A 17,141-nucleotide genomic window follows, 5' to 3' on the forward strand; every position below is an offset into this window, starting at 1 on the left:
TCTACTACATCAAAAACAACTTGGTAGGAATAGGCTGGGAAACACGCCATTAAATTTCGATTTAAAGCTTTCGTGACTGCAGGGATTCGTCTTCTTGGTTCTTTCGGTAAAGTCACGTAGAATGTAAATAATAAAATAATAAAAAATAAAACATAATAAAATAATTCCCACGACGTTTCGGCCACAACGCAAGCAGCCGTCCTCAGGTGAAGAACAGGTCTGTCAAGGAGACAGAGTCATTCAGAAACGTCGTGGGAATTATTTTATTATGTTTTATTTTTTATTATTTACATTCTACGTGACTTTACCGAAAGAACCAAGAAGACGCCATTAAATGTAGGGTTTTTACTCGTTCATATCAAAAATAAAAACGCTTCTCAATAAAGACAACAATAGTATGAAGGAAATGTTGATTGTTATGTTTATTAAAATGTTCCCATGAAAAACCCTTTTACAGAAATTCCCAAGACCTTCCGCTCACCGTATGAAACCCGTAATCATTTGAAAAAATCCACCAAAAGGAAACGAAAAAAGATGCAGGCTCTCAAAACACCAAACATTTCATTCTGCGTTGAAAAGAAGCCAAAAGGAAAGCATTTAAGCAAAAAAAATAGTAAATGCCAACGTCACGTGACTCTTCGGAGCCTGCTCGTTGTTTTGAATAAATTCTGCGGAAATGATGAACTCCCAGGAGGCCGTGCGGCTGATAGAATGTGTAAAAAAATACGTGGAGGGATGGATACGTGAAGGATGCCCAAGTGTCTGCTTATTTATGCCTCGACATTGCCCGTCCAAAAATGGGTGTATTGCAGTAAATCTGAAACTTGCAAGCGAAAATCAGACCGCGACGTGATATTCATTGCATTAATTCGTGTGCAATTTGTAAGGCCACGGTGACACAGACTTATTTCATTGAAAGGTTATAATCCCTTGTTCATCATGACGTCCTCTTTACTTCGATGTCTCAACAGCGTTACGGTAATCACGTGACGTGAGGGTTCTGCCTTTGTAGTGAGGGTTGTGAGTTGACGCCGAGGAGGGAGGAGGAGGCGCCTCGCCCCCCCATGTGGAGTGACGTCACCCGTTAATTATTATGAATGGAGGGGGTGTCCATTTGGAGGACGTGACCTGTTCATGATTATTAATGAGGGGGGCTGTTCAATGTGGAGTGACGTCACCCGCTCATGATTATTAATGAGTGGGGGGTCCATGTGGAGGACGTAACCTGTTCATGATTATTAATGAGGGGGGCTGGTTGACGTGGAGTGACGTCACGTGTGGGACACACAGAGATTCCTGGCTCATTATAGTAGTACATTGAATGGTACTGCTGAGGTGGGTTCCTATATTGAAATATAATCGTCCAGTCTCTGGATCATGCACTGCTGCGATGTTAAAACATCTCCCTGGCGATGACAATTTTTTATTTCTCATCGCGTTTTCAAAGAGCGGTTTTTAAAGTTTAAAACGGCGGTTTATGATGCACTGACTAAGTTTGAAGAGGATATTGCCTGCAGTTTGTTTCATTTTTACCGTAAAACAGTTTAAAGTTCGGTTTTCAGTGTGTTTAATTTCCCTTCGTAAACATGTACCGATGATGAAGTGAACCATGTTGGAAGTCAAACTTAATGTGTAGTTCTATGAACTCCAGTTCCCAGCCCTTCAGTTAATCTCAGCTTCCCAAAGACACCGGGAGGAGGGGGGGGGGTGCGATCAATGAATGGACACTGGTGATGACTTGGAACACGTGCTTGTATTGGAGGTGTCGTCGTTTGGGTAGTAACTTTGGAGCGGAATGTCCCCATCATTCAATCATCTCACTCTCCTGGACATTCTCGTCCTGATCGATCACCTTGCCATCTAGGATCGTCTGCGTGATGATCTTCACAATCTTCTTCTTCCTTCTCTTTTGAATGACCCCCACACCACCTTTGGGAATACATCATCATCACCCATCGTCATCATCATCATCATCACCCGTCATCATTATCATCCATCATCATCATCCATGATCATCATCACCCATCGTCATCATCACCCATCATCATCGTCATCATCACCTATCATTATCATCATCCATCATCATCGTCATCACCATCACCCATTATCACCATCATCACCCATCATCATCATCATCATCATCCATTATCATCATCACCCATCATCATCATCGCCCATCACCATCACCCATTATCACCATCATCACCCATCGTCATCATCATCACCTATCATCATCGTCACCACCTATCATCATCATCCATCCAACACTGTCCATCAATTACATCAATATCAAAGCTCAATCATCCTCAGTTATATTCTAGAGACCAACTGAATTTTCACACATCTGCACCCGTTTGTTACAGTTGCTCAGCACACAGGTCCAATGGCCCAAAACATCTAACGGCCAGCAATGAGCAACGCAATCGCGGTTGTAATTGATGAAGAGTCAACGCGTTTTGTTTTAACGGGGAATGGTTACCACGTGGATATTGGCAAAATATACGTTCAGGAGGAATTACAAAGTGGTGCAATGCAAGAGATGCGTTTTGGCCGCTTTGTATTATCAAGTAGGAGTTTAAGGAGTTGATTGATTTATTAATATCGATTATTGAGGCTTACAATTTAAATTCACAGCCCCCTGAGCAAGTGGCGGAAATTCCACATGCTTATGACGGGAGCGAATCTATAAACGCGACAACTACTGTTAACTTCCCCACAAATCGGTATGTATTTTAACGACCCAGGAAGGATGATGGACAGAGTCAAACGCCAACCAGGATTTGAACTCGCAAGCTTTAAATTGCGACCCTCCTGCTTTGCCGCAGAGCCACAATACAAGTGGTAAGAAGGGAAATAATTTGTTCACCGAATGTAAAGTGTATTTAAATAAAACCCCAATGTGTCATTTGAGGATTGGGCAGCGTGGAGACGAGCGGGAGTGAACAAAAATAATAAACGCGAGGCAATCTTTTTTGAACGAGTAGGCTTTCGTGACCAACATCGTCCATAATACACGTTTTTTTGGGTTAGATCGCGTAAATATTGTCGATTTGCTCTCCAACACACAGGTGTGCTGAACTAGTTACGAATTGTCATTTTTGTTTACTTGACAAACCTTACTAATTGGCTGTGTCGGGTTGAACGGCACATTTATATTAACGCGATCTAACCCAAAAAAAATTAACCCGTAAAAACAAAGTTTTTCACTATAAATCCTTTATATGCGTGGCGGCTAGAGTCCTCTCGTCCTCTGGCTTGAGATGGCTGGCACCTATGGGTCAGATGATTGCCTACCACCATTAAGCAATTGGTAATTAAATATAATTATTTTTTTTCTAAAAAGTGTAAAATTTTGGAAAAAAAATTTCACGTAAATAAATTGTCACGCACAACGAGTCTGTGTGCAAAGTGTCAGCTCGATTGGATCACGGGAAGTGGGCTAAAAAACGACCGAAATATTTGCACGGTCGTAAGCGCGCAAGCAAGCAAGTGAACTTAATATAAAGAATTTTAAAATATGTATTATGAGCAATTTTTTTTTTAACCGAACAACTGCCCATGGGGGAGTTGTAACTCCTCTGCTGTCGCGAGCGGAGGGATGCCATGCAAATGCTTTATTTACCAGCAACGGTGCCATCAACGCCGTCATCATCATCGTCGTCATCATCATCTTGGCCATTGAATTTGCTTGCGGAGGAAGATCTGCAGAAGAGAAATGCATGCAGGCATCTAAACCTCTGAGCTATGTAGCTCTTTTTTCAGAAGCGAACTGGCCACAAATGATAGCTCAACGAAGTGGCTTATCACGTGGAATTTTATAGCAGCCAAACACTCTAAACGCACGTTTTCTTAATGTGGAGGGAAAAACCGGAGGACCTGGAGAAAAATCCACGCGATCACGGGGATACGGGCGTCAGGTACAGGATCGAAAGAAACCACGACCTCCTGTATGCCAGGCGAGATAGTAAACATCTGCCCACCACCGCGGCACCCATCTACTTTGAGCCAACCTTTGCTCAATGGGAGGTCACTCCTTCTCCTCTGATGTCCTACACTGTCTAGAACCTATGGAAAAAGATATACATTTTTTTTGTTATATATATTTTTAATAATCTGTTCATTCACAGTTCGAGGGTTTCAGAAATATGAACATGAAAGTCGAGTGAATTCCTACTCGAATGAGTGTTGAAACGGTGGTCAATCATCTGCTGAAAGCCCTTAAGTCAGTGGCGGAAATTCCTCATTCATATGGCGAGGACGGGTCGTCCATAGGACAACCGCAATTGACTTCTCCACCAAGTAGTACTTATTTTATCGATGATGGGCTGAGTCGACCCCAAACTCGGATTTGATCTCACAATGTTCCCATAGAGCCACTCGCTCTACCAATTAGTCACTACTTTTCATGCATTCATTTTTTTATTTTGTTCATGAAAAAAGGTGAGACAAGGGGGGGGGGATTAGGTAACTTGGGAAGAGTATCGGGACAAGATAAGAAGGTGCCCTAATGGTTGCAAAACAATAATCATGATGATATGGTACCATGCTATAATATCCATTTTACCTTTAAAAATATAAAAAAATGAATGCAAAGACGTAAAGAAGAGCAATGAAAACAAATAAACTTCAAGAATATAATTGGCTGCATGCAATATAGGCTTTAAAAATAATAATATACATTTTGTAAACATTTGGATACTTACACAGTCTGCGATGAACTATAACCTGAGGATGAGAAATAGGCATAAGTTACATGGTCAATGACCCGTGATTAACATCGGTGCCAAGCGGCATTTAGACCGGTTGTGGGCACAATTCATCTTCTTAGGGCACAATGTTATACGAGAGGCATGCTTAGGCTTGTGTAATTGTGGACCAGATTACACAAACAAAGTGGAACAAGTGAAAAACAATGCAAACGAGGCGGTAACAAATGAGACGCAAAAAATAAATTTAATCTTGAATCGGATCCTAAATAGATTGCTCATCAATTCACTGTGGGTTTGTGGGGTTTAACCGCTCCTCGCCTCCCAATGCACCCCCGTGTTCTGACCTGCTCCATATCCACTTCCAAACGCTCCACCACCACCACCTCCACCACCAGCGCCACCACCTCCACCACCAGCGCCAAATGCTCCACCACCTCCACCACCAGCGCCAAATGCTCCACCGGCTCCACCAGCACCACCAGCTCCACCCAGCCTGCGAACAGACACACGCAAAGACAAAGATCCCCCATATAACCTTGAAAAGACTGTTGGGGCAAGTGCTGTAAGCGAGCACCTATGAAGATCGGCAAGGTTCACCACGTTTTTTGGGGGGTTAGATCGCGTAAATATAAATGTGTCGTTAAACGTGCCACCATCCGACACAGCCAATTAGTGAGGTTTGTCACGTCAACAAAATATGCCAATTCGTTACTAGTACAGCACACCGGTGTGTTGGAGAATAAACCCACTGCAACATTCATAATTCGAGAACCGTGACGTTTCGCCGGTAATTACAACAACCAGCATCATCAGGCGACAGCCACAGAGTTGTGGAGAAATCCCCCCCGTTTCGGTCTGAACAACCCGGCCGGAAATGGATATCCATTGTAATTTATATCACTACATAACCCCCCTCCCCGTCCGCCGTCCACCTATGGCTGTGTCGGGTGGTGGCGGGTTTCACGACACATTTACATTTAAGCAAACTAACCCAAAAATACAGCCTTGTATCAGTGCCAGATTATCGTAGCAGCACAAGTAGCTACATATGCTACGGGCCCCCCACTTTCAAGGGCCCCGCGCTAAATGATTTCAAGCTATCAATTCCGGTTCAGTGATGCTGCACTTGCTCTATTACTATAGTACTATACCGCCTTCAACTTTTACGAACGACTGGGTGTTCAAGGATAGCGATTTGTCTCATTATCCGGCTGTATAGCAAATAAAAAAATACAATAACTCTACTGCGCAAGTTGAAAATTAGCGCTTAATATTTACGTGTTTTATTTATTTAGGGCCCCTTTATAACGTATCCTCTATTATAGACACAACTCCGAACTCTGGCGACGGTCATGAAACCTCTCCCGTCCGTTCACCTGTTGTCCTCTCCCTCCAGCAGACGCCTGTAGGTGGCGATCTCCATCTCGAGCTTCATCTTGGCGTTGAGCAGCGTCTGGTACTCTTGGAGCTGCGCGTTGTCACCCGCTCGCACCTGAGCGATCTCGCCCTCCAGCTTCTGGAGCTGTGCCTGCAGCAGCTGCAGCTCGTGGCCGTAGCGGCCCTCCGTATCGGCCAGCGCATCCTCCAGAGACTTGTTCTGGGGCCAAGACCACGGGACCCGTCGCACGCTCGTGTTAATTGCAATGGTGATCTTCTTGGTTCTTATTTATTAAAAACATAATGAATTTTTATTAAAACATAATAAATGATGTTTTATTTGTATTATTTTATTATTTCCCTTCTACGTGACTTTACTAGGGGGGGTTGGGGAGAGACGCGATCTCGCGTGGGTCTCTCACCGTGCTGCGAAGCATCTCCAACTCCAGCATGAGCGTCTGCAGTGACTGCCGCGCCTCCTTGCTCTCCATCTTCACGGTGTTCAGGGCCGCCTGGCCCTGCGACGCTGTCGCCTTCACCATCTCCGCCTGCTCGCGCGCGCGCGGTGAAAGAGTGCGGGGCAGCCGCGTGGTCAAGTGGCCGTGTGTTGGATGCTGCCAAGTGCGCTGTGTGACTCAAAGTGTACACACACACATATATCTACCAAAGAATAAAAAATATGACTATTAACACTACCGTCATGTTCTGAAGTGGTCGAACAACTGTTTTGAGAAAAAAATTATATGACAGTATTCCTACTGTCAAATACAACTCGCTATTATATGCCTTTCAAAGAGGGTTCATCACATGCCAATCAAACCCATTTTCAATCAGCCAACTTCAGTGGGAAAAAAACACGAATTCAATGATAGCTGTTTAGTGTGATGTTTGTCAACTCTCGTCATCGCAGAGAGTCTGGTTTAATCATCGGCAGCTAAAATCTGTATTTGACCCCAAGATTTCAGCGGCGGATTTATTTGGTTACGTAGTCATACACCTGCCAACACATCTGCTGAGCACAGGCCCGAAAGCCCCCCCCTCCAAAAAAAAAAGTCAAGTGGCCGAGCAGTAAACACCACGAGCAGTCAACACCCGCGAGTGTGACGAGTGGTGGCGCAGATGAGCGGGGTGACCGAGTCAGTGGACGAGTCAGTGTTGCTGTGACCGCCGGCATTGCGGTCGCTAAACACCAGAACGGATGAGACGAATCATTCGGTCTGGTAGACAAAGTCCTCGTCACGTGTCGGATGTATCAACGATTGAAGTTCATGGGAACAGCAGCCACGGCAGTAGCGATAGAAGAGTGACGATGAGTTATTCTACGGGCACCTGCTTCTTGAACGCAGCCTCGGCCTCCTCTTGGTTCTTCCTGATCATCTCCTCGTACTGCGCTCGGATCTGCGCGATGATCTTGCTGAGATCGACGCCCGGGTTGCTGTCCACCTCTACGCTCATCTCGGCACCGCACTGCGCACGCAGCGCGGCCATCTCCTGCGCGCCCGACAAGCCGGGGAGAAGGGAGGGAGGGAGGGCGTTCGGACCGGACAGAAATCGTCCACCACGGTCAATACCGCAACAGCCTTGCCCCCCACTCCTGCGTCAAGCCCCATTTCGGCCAGACTGTTCAAGTTCAAGTTCATTTATTAGGTATAGCCCTGTGAGCCATTCGGCTCTTGAATCGGGTGCAACCGCAACAAACAAAAAACAAAAACATGAACAAAAAACATCTTAAAGTGACTATGTAACTAAGTGCAAACAGAAAATCCAAGAAAGGACAGGAAAATATTGCAGAAAAAAATCACCGTACACCAACGCTGTGTGCAAAAATCCCAGTGGGATGCAAGTCAAACAACCAACAACAACAACAACCACAAGACAACTTAGATTAAGGCCATCAGTCTAACTCTGCGCCCGCCACCGGCCAGAGGGCCTCACCGCCCACCTCGGCGTGGTTCTTCTTGAGGTAGAGGAGCTCCTCGGTGAGCAGCTGCAGTTGGGAGTGCAGCAATCCGCTCTCCGACTCGTAGTCCAGCTTGAGGCCTCGCAGGTTGTCGATGTCGCCCTCCACCGACTGGCGCAGCACAATTTCCGTCTCCCATCTGGGCCACGCACGCGGGGTCGGTCAGACGCAGCGGGTGGGCACGGTGGTTTGGATAGGCGGGCACGACGGTTCATGAATTCGTTGAATGAAATCGATTGTTAGTCTCCAGGAATGCCGAGCTGTTTGACGCGACCCGTCACCCATGCGGGAGGCAACACAACGAGCACTGCTTTGTGACGAATCAATCATGGCTTTCTTATATAGATAGACGTGCCCCTGCCAGAGAAATGTGGAATTATCACGATTGGTTCCGAACCACCAACGGAGATGAGCAATGTGCAATGCTAGTTTTAGTGTGAGACCATGTTACCTGCGACTTAACGAATTAATGTATCATCATGAACAGGTCCGGGAGTTAAAGATTTTTGATTATCATTAAAAACACTGATGATGACGCTGAGAATGAAAAAAAGACAAAATCTAAGCCACCATTCAGTCACATGTGTCTTGAAGTGAAACAAAAATCAATGCCAACACAAAAGCGATAAATAAGAATGGACAAGGTGAAATAAAAAGATTTGTAAAACAAACAACAGGTTAGATAATTGCAGGGTTGTCCTTGAGGTACCTAACGTGAACTCCGGAATGGGCCCTTCCCCCTTAGCTGAGAAATCGGGGCCCCCGAGGCAAAGAGGGCGGCTTTCATACGGAACAAAGCCGAGCCTGTGCCCGAGGGAAATAAACCCGTGGAAACTTCTCCTTAAAGACCATAACGACCGTGTGTAATACACTACGGCGGCGGTGGTCATCAATTTATAATGACTCGGTGCTAACCCACGACACACACGAGTCGGCGTGAGTGTTCGCGTGTTTTTCTTTGTGTGTGTGTGTGCGTGTGTCCTGGCGGTAGTGTAGCGGTTAGCGCCACGCTGCGCTATGAACCTGGCGACCCGGGTTCGATTCCCGCTCACGGCTAACACCAGTGACGATTATCTGAACCGGTCCTGGGCCTCCCCTAGGTCGACTCAGCCTTAAATGAGTACCTGGTGCGGTGTGTAAACATCGCCACTGGGGAGGCAAAGGCGGTCGGGCGTGGTGTTGGCCACCCACCCCCTCGTGTGCCGTGCCGGCCTTCATAGGTGCTCGCTAACAGCACTTGCCCCTACAGTCTGTTAAGGCTATACGGGGGATCTTTATCTTTGTCCTGGATGTAGTGCCGGCGGGTTGACGGCTGCCTGCCTGTCGGCTTGATGGCAACGTGACATGCGCTTTGACGAGCGCGTGCTGGTGCCTCCGCTCGCGACAGGGGCCATCGATTCGACCTCCCTCGGTCCATCTCCGACAACGGGCCGGGTTCATCCTGAATGTTTCTGTTTGCGCGTAGTCACTTGAAGATGTTTTCTTGTTCGTGGGTTTTGTTTTGTTGCGGTTGCACCCGATTCAAGAGCCGCATGGCTCACAGGGCTATACCTATCCTTGGTTCTTTCGGTAAAGTCACGTAGAAGGGAAATAATAATACAATAATAAAAATAAAACGGTGAGAATTGTATTTTTTTATTTATTTTATTTTATTATTTCCCTTCTACGCGACATTACCGAAATAACCAAGAATATTAATCCCTGCAGTCACGAACGCTTTAAATCGAAATTTAGGGCTATACCTAATAAATGAACTGAAATGAACTCAACTGAAGCATCCGAGTGGAGGTCATGGATTTACCGTGACTGAACGATAACCGGTGGACAGAGTCACCGTTTACGGAATCGTTTCCCAATTCCGACAGGCAGGAACCGTTCCTCGAGAAGGCACTGTGGTGGCCTCATTCGCCACGTGGTTAAACTTGCCCTGGCGTCTCAGTTAAAAGGTAAAGGTGCAGCCCTGCAACGGCTCGCTCACGAAAATGCTGGCGCAAGGGGGCCTCCACTCGAGGAAGCTCTTAAGAGGGTGTTTGGTCTACTCTTCCATGCTGAGCAGACGTCTTGGAAGAGGTACCCACGCTTTTCCCGACGACACACGAGCTGCCAATAGACTCAAAGCGGAGCAACCCCTTTAGGCTGCTGCGTGGACAGAGGTAGAAACTCGCCACATTGTTTTACATTCAGTGCAAGGAGCAGAAGTGCAACCGGCGACATCTGGATTAGAAGTGGTGGGTGCTGACCACTGCACCATGGCAGCCCCCCCCCGCCCCTTGTTTCTCCGTTAAAATGGTCAAACTTGTTGCGTTTATCGCTAGAAATTTCTAGAAAGAAAATTTTGGTTCTGAATGGAAATTCTCTTCACGGAAATCGGCACTGAAGACAACCTGAAAATGATTAACCAATGTCCCCATGAACGCTGCCTTTTCAAATGTAATGCTTTGGAAACGGCATTCCTTGAGGGCAGAGGGGGTCAGATTGTGAGTCACATGGCAAGGTTGTGAGTCACATGGCAGGGTTGTGAGTCACATAGCAAGATTGTGAGTCATATAGAAAGATTGTGAGTCATGTAGCAAGACCCATTATACAATGTGAAGGCTTGAAAATTAGATATTAAAAAATGGCTGCGTAGTGGTCACTTGCAGTCGTTAGGAAAATGTACTTAAATTAATAAGAAAAGTAGACTTATAACGAGTGTGTTTTGAGACACAACTACACATATCAAATAACAACACGTGCAGCGCGCTCGCGTGACTGATTGCCACATTGTCCCAGTTCTGAGTTCAATATCCGGCATCGGCAAACATCAGTGGCGAGTGATATCCGAAGCGGTTGCTGGGCCACCCACCACTTTGTCAACAACTCCGCGCTGACCGCTGCAGTGAATTACGGTCTTACAGCTTGGGCAGGCATTCATTCAGCAGTGGATTGACGACGAGCTGAGAATTATTGTTAAATAATAATGACGATGATGATGATGATTAAACAATAATTATCGCGATTGATTAAAACGAAATCTAAACCTCCAAGACACTGACTGGGGCAGCATTGCATTCTGGGCTATACATTGACAGCATCACTGTACAAGCAGCTCTTGTTTGGAAATGCAGGCTGGTCCCTGTGTATAACTAAGCAGTGTTTGGCAATGATCAGCACGGTTGGCTACATACGGTGCGAAAAAAGTTCAACATACGTACATACAATGGCCGCAGGGTGAGGAATGGTTTCTATGTGTAAAGTGACACCCTGCACACCCTTGCACATGATATTTTCCGTCTCAAGGGGTTTTTTCCGGGTGAATATTTTAATCATAAAAAAGGAGTGGTCCGTCCTGTGCTTTACGCCACTGCCCACTCAGTCCCAGACATTTCAATACAAGTTCAATCCCGGTGTTTAAATCCTGGCTGATGAGCAGCATTTATGGAAGGGTGCAGGTCCTCGGAAACGAAATACGATTCCCGAGGACAGAAAGTCTGACATGCCCTAGGACAAAACGTAGAAACATTGATTTGGAACAAGTTCCGGTGAGATCGCAAATCTATGGGCGCGACAGAAGTTGCTAGGGTTGACATCATCGCTTCTACTGCACCAGCCAATCAGCTGCCAGGAAGGCAATCTAATGCAACATGGCCGACATGATGTCACAACATGTCCAGTGTGACATCATCGCTTTGTGCATGTCAGTTGGTCTGTGGCTGAGTCAGGTGTGTTTATGTTATTAATATTAATTATATTCGCCGTGAATGTTATGAATGTAATTTTTGTCATAATTATGAAAGCGTATTAATTGTTCTACATCTTTTTTCACTTTGACAATCAGAATCTGAATCTGTTCATCCTGAAAGAATTCCGCACCTCCGATTAGCACGGTTAGCTACGTACGGTGCGAAAGAAGTTCAACGTACATGCATACATTCCACGAGCTATACAATGTTTAATTTTCTCAACTCCCTCACGGAATCAAATTTATGAGAATTTCTTAGCTTAGGCAATTTCTTGAATTGTGTCAGCTCTGGACTTGGGCCCATGATTCCAGGTCAGGGGGTGAGGATATTGTCACACTATACAACCATATGGCCACGTTAATTAACAATGTGATTTGTGCCATTCACCCTGCGCTGTTTTGCAATCACAATGTTGGTGGAGTGGTGCTGTGGGTGCTGGTTGGTGGTTATGGGGTTGAAGGTCATTAGATGGCAATAGAATTTTCCAATTGCACGACGCGTCAGGAGATCGGCATTCAGTTGAAATGTATACATCCATCTCCCCGAGTTCCACCATCGCTCTCTCAACACGGGGACGTCACTCACTTGGTTCTGAAGTCATCGGCGGCCAGGCGGGCGTTGTCGATCTCCAGGGAGATTTGGGCGTTCACCAACTTCGCAGATGTGATCTGGTCACACGGAACGGACGCAATCGCTACCATTTGCTGTCACGCGCGCGAGCTCAGGGCGCAGCCCATCTCAAATGGTTCCAAACAATGGATATTGTATTTTGCATGCGGTTTAAACTGGCCTTTCCCAGTCGGCTGCATCAGCATCCAAACCACAGCTGAACCGCATTCTTATTTTCAAAGGCAGAGCACGCCAAGGGCACCTTTTCCTTCGGCCACTGCCCATCTACCACCAACCACAAACTTAGGTGCGGTGCGTCACCGTTTGATTGAAGTCAATTTGTGGATCTCCAGCGGCAACGCCGTGTAAATGTACTTGAAAAATGGACAGACGGTTAATTTTTATTTATTACAGTGACATCTTATCTGATATAGATTTATATAGCACCTTTATCGAGGCGCTTTACAGCAATTATAACATTGCGCATCGGGTGATTATGATGATGATGATTTTAAATAAAGAGCTGGGCTATTATAAGTGCTGGTGTAGTTTTAATGACAGCAGAACAAGAGGGATTGGTAATTAGGGGCCGGAATAGGCCTGGTTGTGGATGGGCTCGGTGGTGAACCTTTTAATTTCCATAGCCCGAATTCGTCAAATGCACTTGTGCTTGATGTGTTCATACGCGATGTGTAAATACGTGATGTGCAAACACGTGATATGCCGACATATAACTTATTGAATTCATACTGTGGAGGATTTCAAGTCGCGCCCTTGTCCGTCAAATAAAATTGCATTTCAATTAAGTTTCTTCATCAAAAGGTCAGGTATTTTCCAAGGACCGTGTAAAATGTTGAACTCAAAGTAGCTTGTGGTGCATCAGCACACTGCGCTACAGCAAATTATGGGTTCAACTCCTGCCTGGGAATCACTGCACCAGTGGCAGGTGGGGATCATACTTAGTTTGAACTTCACCCAGATCGGCTGGGCCTACACATCTGAACTATTTTTTTAGTATTTTACTATTTAACCTGGGATATCAGAGGTGACCAGGTGCAAGTGGGTCTGGCCACACCGTTTTGTCGTGGACGCTGCTGCTGCTGCACTGAACTTCAACATTCAACAAAGTTTACGCAGAGGACATTTGTCTTTGATGCCACTCAGTACCGCAACAAAGCTTCGTGGCTGCAGTGTGGCTCACCGGTGCACCGCGGTCTTACCTGCTCAATGAGAGCCTCGATGTTGACGAGCAGGGGGTCGTAGTTGGTGGTGGAGATGTTGCTGGCGCGGGACTCCTTGATCTGGGCACAGTGACATTCACGCTGCGCTAGAGGACCCTCCGGCAGCGCCGATAGGGGCGCGTTGACGCAAACAACGCTTCCCCCCTCTGCCCAATGTACCGTAAAGGCACGGGTAATTTTAATTCTGGCAAGCGTTGCTTAAGCACTTTAAAAACAGTTCTCTTGAGGGTTTGGGAGTAACAAACAACGCTAATTTGCTTTTCCACGAAATCTTCAATGGATCTCAAAACTCAATGTTTAGGGTATTGCTATTGGATGTTATACAAATTAAAATTTGTACATGTGGAATTAAACCAGTGTCACGGAAAAACCCATATATATATACGAAATAACTTTCAAAAAGGTCATAAACCTCCCTTGTTGTACTGCCACTAAAACAGGTACCACCACGTGGTCCCTGCCTGCAGGCATATAGATGCATCACGCCGGCTGTGTGATCCGCCAACTCTCGCCTGCGAGTCACTGGACGGCAGGCGAGCATTGCCGGCGCAAGCAAAGAGTCGGCTACGTTCACGCGTCCACAAAGCCACGTCGCATTCGAGAGACGTGCACTTAGTTGAGGCCATTGTCGTGGGTTCCTTTGTAGTCTGGAGTCCAGGGAGGTGTCAAATTGGAGCTGGGGACACTGAGAATCAAATTACCAGTCCCCATTTTGTTTCTTGTTTAACTGAAGCATAAAGCTTCTTTCACTCGTGCGATACTCACAGCTGCCTCTGACACAAACAGACAAAACTGTACGCACACGAAGGATAATTTACTCACGCATTCATTCACAAATTAGATTTTAGCTTCACTGCGTTCTGGGAAAGGCGCAGCGCTAAAACGAGTTGAGCCACACACAGCGTTATTTCATGTCGGAAATCGCACACGGAAATTTGCTGCTCGATTATACAGAGCAGATACAACCACTTATATAACTCACATTGGGGCTGGTTATGTGGGAGTGAACAAGATTTGGCGAGTTAGAATCGTAAAATAATATTCTATTCCAGCCACATATGTTCGTCCTTTACTTCGGATATATGAATTTAGATTCTTTTAAACTCATCGGAATGCAATTCGTCTCAAAGATAATTTTCAATTGTACAATGCTTTCGGATGCGTAATCAAATATTAGTTTTTATTCTTAATATCACGATTATTATTCATACCAGAGATGGATCGACACGAAACTCTTGAACGATGTGCAGTGCGGTGTGTCTAGAAGTGGTTGTCCTCTTGAGAAATCGGAGCCTAGCATGGCCGTTGTGGGATTTTCCATCCCTGTCTCATTGGGGCGCGACGGTGGCGAAATGTTAACTACCTCGCCTGGTATGCAGAAGGTCGGGTGCTGAATCCCGGACCTTGACGCCTGTTGTATATTTGGAGTTTGCATGTTCTCTCTTTTTGTCACCGGGTCCTCCGGGTTTCCCCCTCCACATTTAGATACATGCATTGAGAGTATTTGTCTGCTATACATTTTCACATGATGATAAGCCACTTTGTTGAAATATCATTTTTGGCCAGGTCACTTCTCCTAAAAAGCTTACGGCTCAGTGGGGCCTTACCTGGTAAAACAAAATAAAATGCTTTATAATAGTTTCGTTATTCATTGAGCGGCGGTGGAGACACGACGCCTTCAATCGCACCTAACACCGCGTGCACGCACGCCAGAGAAGACGCTCACCTTGATCTCCAGGGCTTTGTTGACAGACTCCAGGTAGCGGACCTTCTCCATGTACTCCTCCAGACGCGTGTTGAGGTCCTGCATCTCGAGCTTCTCATCGCAACCCAGCAGTCCTCCTCCTCCCGCTCCACCGCCTCCTCCGCCCCTGCCGAGGCTCATGGAGGAGAAGGAGGATGAGGAGAAGGCCGCCTTGGACGAGGAGAGCACCGGCTCGGCCCCGTAGATGAAGACGCCGCCCGAATGCACCTCGATGCCACCGGCGCCGCCGTACACGCTGGCCGCGCTGCTACGGGCGACGCTGTGGCCGCCGCCGCCGCTCTGCGAGTGGCTGGAAAATTTGCGAGCCGTGGACATCGTGCTCGCCGCTCTTGACATCTCGAGAGGAGTTCGGGAGAACTTGAGAGACGGAGAGAGAGAGCAACGGGATGGGGTAGCGTGCTGGGTAAACCCGGACCACGTTCTTGCGACCTTTGGGGATATCACGAAGTTGGGAACCCGCCGGCGGAGGGACCTACGGGTGGCTTGAGCTTGAGGTGGTGAATTCGACAGGTGTGGAGGGCCTCGAGGTGGGCCTTCAGACGCTGCAGGACACGTTCCTGTGTGCGGTGAAACGCTCCGTTCGCCAGATATATATAGAGCACCACACATGTGGGTTGAACGTGGGCCAGCAAACCCCGGCTTCCGATTGGCTCGCCCTGCCCCACATTAATTTATCTCCCAAACACAGGTCGCATGAGCCCGCTGGGTGCTCAGGGCAGTGACACCTGCTACGGTTAATGGTTATTGAAGCCAAGGCACCAGGTCGCGCATTCCTCGGCCACACCTGCCCTGCGTGGAGGCGGAGACAACCACGGCGCTTCAAGCCAGCCCCCGTGGGGCTTCGCTGAGAATGGGCCGGCATTCGGGGCTGCCCGCGTAAGCTCCTTGAGCCGTGCAGCAGAGCGAATGCTGCGCTTCGCAAAGAACGCATTCACGTGAAATGAAAAATGATCAGTAACACGGCATTTTATTGCCATGTAAAACACCGAATTGTAATGCAATAATAATAATTGGTATTTTCAGGTGCTTTTAATGCTCATATGAGTACCAAGGGCAGTGGTTCATCTCCCGTTTACAAACCTGAACCCAGCGGTGGAAATTCCACATTCCTACAGCGGGGGTGAGTCAAATCCATGGGACAACCGCCGTTTACTTCTTCGCAAAGCGTTACTATTGTATCAACCCCCAGCGAGAACATGTGCCGAGTCAACCCTCAGCCAGGGTGTGAACTCGCGACCTTTCTGAGTGCGAGCGGCTCGCGTTTAGAGTCGCGCGTTGACGTTCCGTGCATCAGAATTATTCACGTCGCTTCGCAATTACAACCCTAAGTAGTGGACCGCGTATAAGTTGCGTTTTTTTTTATTTAAATACATTTTCGTAAAAAAAAAACCTGAATTTTTGTAAAATACCAAGCACTATCATCTAGAAGACAACCGTTTGAAGAATATTATACTGGTAGGAACCTCCTGGTTACACCAGCCCACAGGGGATTATTGTGTCCGTCGTGCAGGGAGAGGTTGGGTGGGGAGGGGCCGGGTGGGGAGGGGAAGGTGGGGAGGGGCTGGGTGGGGAGGGTGGGGCTGGGTGGGGAGGGTGGGGGGTGGGGGGTAGGGCTGGGTGGAGAGGGGCTGGTCACCCCGTGGTGCCCTTATAAAACTCAACGTTTAACCTACTCACGCCGGCTTGTGCCCGCCCTCACAGTCGGGCATATTTGCGGAATACACCACGCCGCCGTTGACCCTCGCCATTGACCGAGCA

The 17,141-nt window shown here is 47.1% G+C and overlaps 1 protein-coding gene across 1 annotated transcript; it reads right to left on the reverse strand.

The window, feature by feature from the left end:
• Positions 1 to 488: 488 nt before the first annotated feature.
• On the reverse strand, positions 489 to 16,038 carry LOC144948435 (keratin, type I cytoskeletal 19-like). Its single transcript, XM_078877902.1, has 12 exons — positions 15,345 to 16,038; positions 13,598 to 13,678; positions 12,354 to 12,436; positions 8,029 to 8,185; positions 7,416 to 7,577; positions 6,509 to 6,634; positions 6,086 to 6,306; positions 5,141 to 5,202; positions 5,054 to 5,092; positions 4,704 to 4,725; positions 3,623 to 3,702; positions 489 to 1,929 (listed from the first exon to the last, which is right to left on the reverse strand). Exons 1-12 carry the CDS (start codon positions 15,990 to 15,992, stop codon positions 1,805 to 1,807), a joined length of 1,806 nt encoding a protein of 601 aa, XP_078734028.1. The 5' UTR covers positions 15,993 to 16,038; the 3' UTR covers positions 489 to 1,804.
• Positions 16,039 to 17,141: the final 1,103 nt, after the last annotated feature.

Source organism: Lampetra fluviatilis, chromosome 49 (assembly GCF_964198595.1).
Source record: "Lampetra fluviatilis chromosome 49, kcLamFluv1.1, whole genome shotgun sequence".
Lineage (NCBI taxonomy): Eukaryota > Metazoa > Chordata > Hyperoartia > Petromyzontiformes > Petromyzontidae > Lampetra > Lampetra fluviatilis.